Genomic DNA, 6,245 nt, shown 5'->3' on the forward strand with positions numbered 1-6,245 from the left:
TGATGTTTTGCAATCAAATACCACTTTTACTGAAGTATCAAATTAAATACCTTTTCTCCATAGCCACCATTCTGAAAGTATTACCCATGCATTTGCATGCTAAAAATGTTTAAGTATATTTATATAATCAAGGTCCAAGGGTGGGAGTAGAAGTATGTATATATACTATCACTAGTATTAGTAGTAGATATGGTAAAACTGAGTATGATGAATTTTTTTTTAGCCACTCTTTTTAATATAAAATTGTCACTCAATACAATAAATATAAATAGCTATGAAATTTACATTTGTTGACAACAGGTAAATGGCCTATGATTACAGTTTTCGGACAAGAACTGCGATTCATAATTAGACCTCTGTCTTTAGATGCCTTTAAAGAACAGTCCTACCTCTTTCCTAGAGGTATCGTGAGCATCATGCAGCTTAATAAAAATTCTGAGGAGACCTCTGGGCACAGCCCGATACAAATGCCATATTGTTATTATTACTGTACAGTTGAACTTGCCTAAGTCAAAACCAAAATGGCATTGAAAAATTGTTCGACTTTGATAAAATTCAATTTACAGATTCTTCTTGATTACAATTTGGCGTGTAAAATAAGATCGACTTCAGAAATTATTTGCGTTGGGCAAAGTCGACTTAAGCTAGATGTACACTAGACACGATAACGACACGACGACGACATATCATCGGATAGTTTGTATTCTTCAACACTGCGCACATCTGTATTTTGTCATTGTAGTGTCGTAATCGTGTCTAGTATAAATGTAGCTTAAGGCAAGCTTAACTATAATATTAAATAGCCAATATCAGCAGATACATCGCCTCTCGAATCTGTTGTTAGATTGGCGTAGTGTTGAGGCTTAGCGTCACCCAATGTACATTCTCAAGTACAAGTCTGTATTTTGTAGCTTGTTAACAAACACTGTATTTGTATATGTTTATAATGAGCTGACCAAGACAGAAAGAGATAAATATTTTTATTGTGTAATAGCAAAAATATTCCTGTTTGTCTCAGCTTGCCTCTTGTCTATTCAACCTCGTCTATATTAAGTTGTGTTACTTGTATAATAAATACATCTATAAAATATATGATGAGATAATGTGGAGCCTTAGAATGCAGTTTGCTGGTGAATTACACACTAATATACTTTTCCGCTAAGTCCCACAATTGTGTTGTTATGGCTGATGTCCCACATAAAATTTGTGTTGAACATGCGTGTTCTCCCAGGCCCGTACTGATTGGTCTATTTTTTACACTCCAGAAAGGTACATTATCTGTAAAATAATATAATGTAAGAAACCTCTGGTAACTGTTGTTAGTGTGACTACTCCCAACAATCTGTTAATTTTTTTGTCATAATTAATTGTTGAATCGCCGTGCCATGATTAACATAATCTTGGTATAGATACAGGCACTTGAAATTCTCATTTTTATGCAATTCATTTATATTTAAATGAATGAAAATACTGTAATAATAAATATAACAAGATTTGTTCAGAAAGCATGTAAGAAACTTGTGTACTATCTATTTATTATTTAATATTTACTTCATGTGAAAATTAATATCTGATTTTAACGAAATTACGATTTTTCTCTTTGTTTATTTGACCTTTTAATCTGAGGATGATAGGTCAATATATAATGATCAAGCTTTAGCTTATTAATGCAAATGTTTGAAAGCCACCTTTCAAATAAAGTTTAAAGGAAAATACTTTAAATTTTCATTGTTTTAATTCTACAGTGTCTATGTTCTGTAAACTGACTTGTTTCAAACTCTTGCGAAACGGTCTTGCAATTAATGGACTTTTTTAGCTAGCCCTGCCTCTCATGTTTTGCTCCTCACAAAACGTACGCAAACTGGTGTGTTTATAGGAAAAGGGCGTATTCCTGGCCCTTTTCTGATTGGTCAATTGTTTTATTTTAGGCTACGCTCCTGAGAGGTCTGTTTCAAACCACAATGTACATTTCTTGGTACAGGTTAATACATAATCCAATCAATGGTGAATTTAGAGCGTGGTGAACGTTGTGCTTCTCTTGCTCTTCCGTCCCCTTGCCCCACTTATTATAAAAAAATATCCAACCAATTTAGATAAGGAGATTAAAATGGCTGGAACTCTTGAGCTTTCAGAGCACCCACTGGTGGACCCCATAATAGGTAGAGCAACACCCTCCGTCCCGTCGGACCATATGATCCTAGATTTACACTTGCTCCCTCCCTCAACCACCGTCAATATGAGGTAAGCTACTACAGTATTTTAAAACTTAGTGTAGACGTTTATATTAAATGTACAATAGTAATTTACAGTCAAAAGCTCTCGATGCATGGACTCCCTCGTAAGTACTGTATATTGCTTGCATCTGGTATCATTAGGTTAAAACTCTTAGCTCGTCTGTTCTGTTGCTTTCTATAGAATAAATTGATTTAATGAGACTTCCATTATAGATACAATTTCAGATCTCAACAAAAGACAACACATTGAATGCTTTGTCTTCTGTTGATAGGCCTATTTGAAATTTGTTTTATTTTATTTTTATAATTACGACAGTGCTGTATAAGAACCAATCGAGACCATTCATTCATTCTTCATTTAGCCTTTAATCAAAATCAAAATAGGCTTACTGTCCACTTGGTATGCCCACATACAGTAAAATGTTAAATAAAACATAAACCAAAACTGAAATTACAGATAATCTGTGTAAATACTGTATATGGAGGCAAGGATTAACCAAAGCAAATCCGCTGTACATCACAAGCCAGTGTTAACACGGCTGTGTACAAATAATGTTGACACTAGGTAACTGCCCAGGTGAAACAAAATAGCCTGGAATGCAACTAAGACAGACGAGTACGTAAGTAACCAAAATAACCTACTAAAATATTAATATGAAACATTGTCATGGCATTTTATTTAGTGATAACAAAACGGTGTACATCCTAGTACAAGAGTTGTGTATGCCACCGTTCTAAAGGTGAAGTGTCAATAAATAAATAATAAACTAGTTGACAGCAACGTTCAATTAGCCAATCGGAATCAATATTGAATACATCATCTCTATTTTCGTTTATTGCTGTGACGGTGTTGGCCTAGCCTGGAACAACTTATTGGTGGTACGGAGTTTGTTTTGTATTTTCGCAACTCTTAGCGCATTTTCATATGATATTTTATCGCCAAGAAACTATTTTCAGTACTATCTCTTGTTTTAGACAAATTTCCGAAGTAACATTTAGATTGTTTTCGCAATCGAGGGCTTTTTTGTAGACACTCAACCAAGAGGAGGGCAGGCTACCCGCTGTAGCTTCGCGGCTACAGACAGGGCTAGCCAAGCTGGCTGTTGACTTTTACTTACGGTAGGCTTCGGGCCTAGAATAGTGAAGATTGTCGAGTGACACTGAAACTCGATGATGTCACTTCGTAGCGTCTTTTTGAGAAGCAGGCACCTGCTGGGCCAGTTGGTTAAACACAAGAGAGCCCAAAATGATAGGAAACATAAGTTTGCATCTGGTCGTCACTGCCACCAGATTCGAGAAGATTGTATAAAGCCAAGAGTAATTCGACGGTATGCCAATCCCTTCCAAAGATATGGGCTCTTCAGAGCTCTTCCAGAAGCAAATTTTAAAGGTTTTGCCTCTTTGTTGCGACGCAGTGCGACCATGCGTCTGATGGCTTCCCGTGATCAGGTTCTAGGAAGGGGTTCACTCTTTGCGTTTGTTGGCATCTCAATGGTTGGAGCAGGAGGAGTAGGCCTAGATTATGAATTCAAGAGTGGAATGAAGGAGGAGAATGCATATGATGAATTTTGCTCTATAATCAGGGTATGTTGTTATTGTTGGTGGTAATTGATGTCAGTTTGTAGTAGCAGATTCAAGGCATTACAAATTTACTAGCAGTGGCCTATGTTAATGTAGAACCCACATTTGCTAATAAAAAAAAGGACAATTGTTAATGGTTATTACCATTGATAAAAATGTTTTCTCCATGGTTTTACAGAAGGACAACTGTGTATCATCAAATCAGTTATTAAAACCAGATACACATGCACTTAAATAACAAGCAAAGGGTAACCCATTTTATCCTTTAACTCCATAAAGTGATCATTTTATAGGGGAATGTGGGTAATTGTAAAAACAGTACCAAGGTCACTGACCATGGCAAAAGATTCATATTTTATTTTGATGTATATTAATCAGTCTATGGACACAAACATAATGACGTTCAATGAGATAAATTTACAAATTTAATGTATTTTTATTAACAAATTATTTACTGTACTTGTCAGAATGCTTTCCAGAGAGAGAAACAGGAGTCAACAGCAGATCTACCAGACCATGTGTCTGGGTACGAGTTCCACAATAAGCCATTAGGCAATGGCTGCAATGGGCTTATATTTGCAGCCCGTGTGAAAGAGAAGAAAGCTGTAGCCATCAGCAACCAGAATGAGGAGACAAAGGATGATGATTGGGTTTTACTGAACGAACCAGGGATTCAAGAAGAAGATGATGGATGGAATGTGGTAGAAGTTGCAAAACATGAAGAAAGTGCATGTCGGGTCGCTGGTGAGAAGGAAAACAAAGTCACATACCCTGTAGCTCTCAAGGTTATTTCAATTTTTAAGAATTAATAATTTTAAAAATGCATGTGGATTGATCAAATATGAAACATAACCCATTAAGTCTGACAGACACAATCCTAGAGTTATCAAGCTTTATTGTAATGTATCTTCAGTTCACCTGCTCAAAGGCAGATCCAGGGGTTGGAAAAGTGGGAACTTGCAGGCTCTAGAGGGAAAAAATCGGATGTTCAACCTATCAACAAAATTTTTCCTCCAGAGCCTGACAGACAAATTCCTAGAGATACCCAGTCTTAATGTACTGCCGATCACCAGTGGCAGATCAAGGGGTTGACAAAATGAGAACTGTTAACTCTGCTCTTACTCTTCAAAACAGAGTACGTCTCCCGCAGAAAGGTGGTTTTTAAAGTCAGGCTCCGGAGGAAAACATTTTTTTATATGTTGTAAAATTGATTTTTCTAAGACAGAAAAAAAAGTTGTCTGGAGAAAACCTGGGGAACGGTGAATGAGATACAGGAATTTGAGTATTTAAATACTGGGGGGGGGGGGGGGGGGGGAGGGGCATAAGCACCTTCTTTACACCTTTTTTCTGTCTTTGAAAAATCAGTTCTTCAACATATCAAAACATTTTTTCCTCTTGAGTCTGACTTTAATAAATAATAATGTAAATAATGTATTTAGAAAGTGATCTGTAAATATTTTTATCCTTTGCATTAACAGTATTGATAAACATTTTTTTTCCGACATAGATGGCATTTAATTTTTTTGCATCGTCAAACTCTGATGATATCTTCCGTGAGTATGAGAGAGAGCTCGTTCCATTGAAGAACATTGCTGCTGACAGAGGAGGCAAGATGGCAACGTAAGTAACTGACAAATGAAATATTGTGATATAATACTTTTAATTACATCAAATTGGTCTTAAATTCATAATAAAGATGCTTGTAAATATTAATTCATAGGCAACTGGTGCAAAGAAGTCCATTGAAACATCCAAACATAGTAACCTTGTATACAGCATTTGTTGATGATGAGTTCCCTCAGCTAGACTATATCCACAAACACCATCCAGCTTGTTTGCCTTCTGACCTTAACCCAGGTTGTGGCCTTGGTCGAAACATGACCTTGTTTGTTGCCATGAAAAGGTAAGTAATTATTAAAATTGGTTTTTTTTTTGTATACACACTCATTGGAAGTTGCCTATATTTCTGCTGCTGGGTTGTTAAACACACAAAACGCTGTTTTAGCAACTGGCAAAAAGTAGGTGTTACAGAAGAATTGCCATATCCATTCAGTTGCCAATGTATTATTATTATTATTTATGCAATGTGATACAACTGACAGTGAATGTGACATTTTAATGAAGGTGTGAGATAGCACTATATTGCACCGACAGTGATGTCTAAAACAGCTAGGCCCACCCTTGTGAATAGCAATGAGTTGCTCATGATGTAAAGAATGGACAAAGAATTTGCAATCGCTGTGTTTATTGACCACTGTTTACAGATGAAAGGTTTTAGAGTACATGATTCTCAATTCTTAGTGGCTGCTGAGGGGAGGGTGTTTATGGTCACCCAGCAGCAAGAAAAACCAATAGCAGAACAAAGGGTGGATGAGCTCCTCGGAGTCAACGGCCAACCATTAATTAGTTTAAGGAATAGGAGTAGTTTAG

General features: G+C 36.4%; 1 protein-coding gene across 1 annotated transcript in view; it reads left to right on the top strand.

Moving 5' to 3' along the window:
* The first annotated feature begins 3,057 nt into the window (after positions 1–3,057).
* The window catches only part of LOC117107176 (serine/threonine-protein kinase pink-1, mitochondrial-like), a 7,719-nt gene continuing 4,531 nt past the window's right edge, over positions 3,058–6,245 (top strand). Inside the window, exons 1-4 of the mRNA XM_033248769.1 lie at positions 3,058–3,818; positions 4,283–4,600; positions 5,323–5,435; positions 5,536–5,718. Of these exons, the coding sequence (XP_033104660.1) occupies positions 3,405–3,818; positions 4,283–4,600; positions 5,323–5,435; positions 5,536–5,718 (1,028 nt within the window). The 5' untranslated portion in view covers positions 3,058–3,404. The remainder of the gene's footprint in view (positions 3,819–4,282; positions 4,601–5,322; positions 5,436–5,535; positions 5,719–6,245) is intronic.

The sequence above is a fragment of the Anneissia japonica genome, unplaced genomic scaffold (genome assembly GCF_011630105.1).
Source record: "Anneissia japonica isolate Jap-2015-1 unplaced genomic scaffold, ASM1163010v1 scaffold287864_len1152817_cov193, whole genome shotgun sequence".
Taxonomy (NCBI): domain Eukaryota; kingdom Metazoa; phylum Echinodermata; class Crinoidea; order Comatulida; family Comatulidae; genus Anneissia; species Anneissia japonica.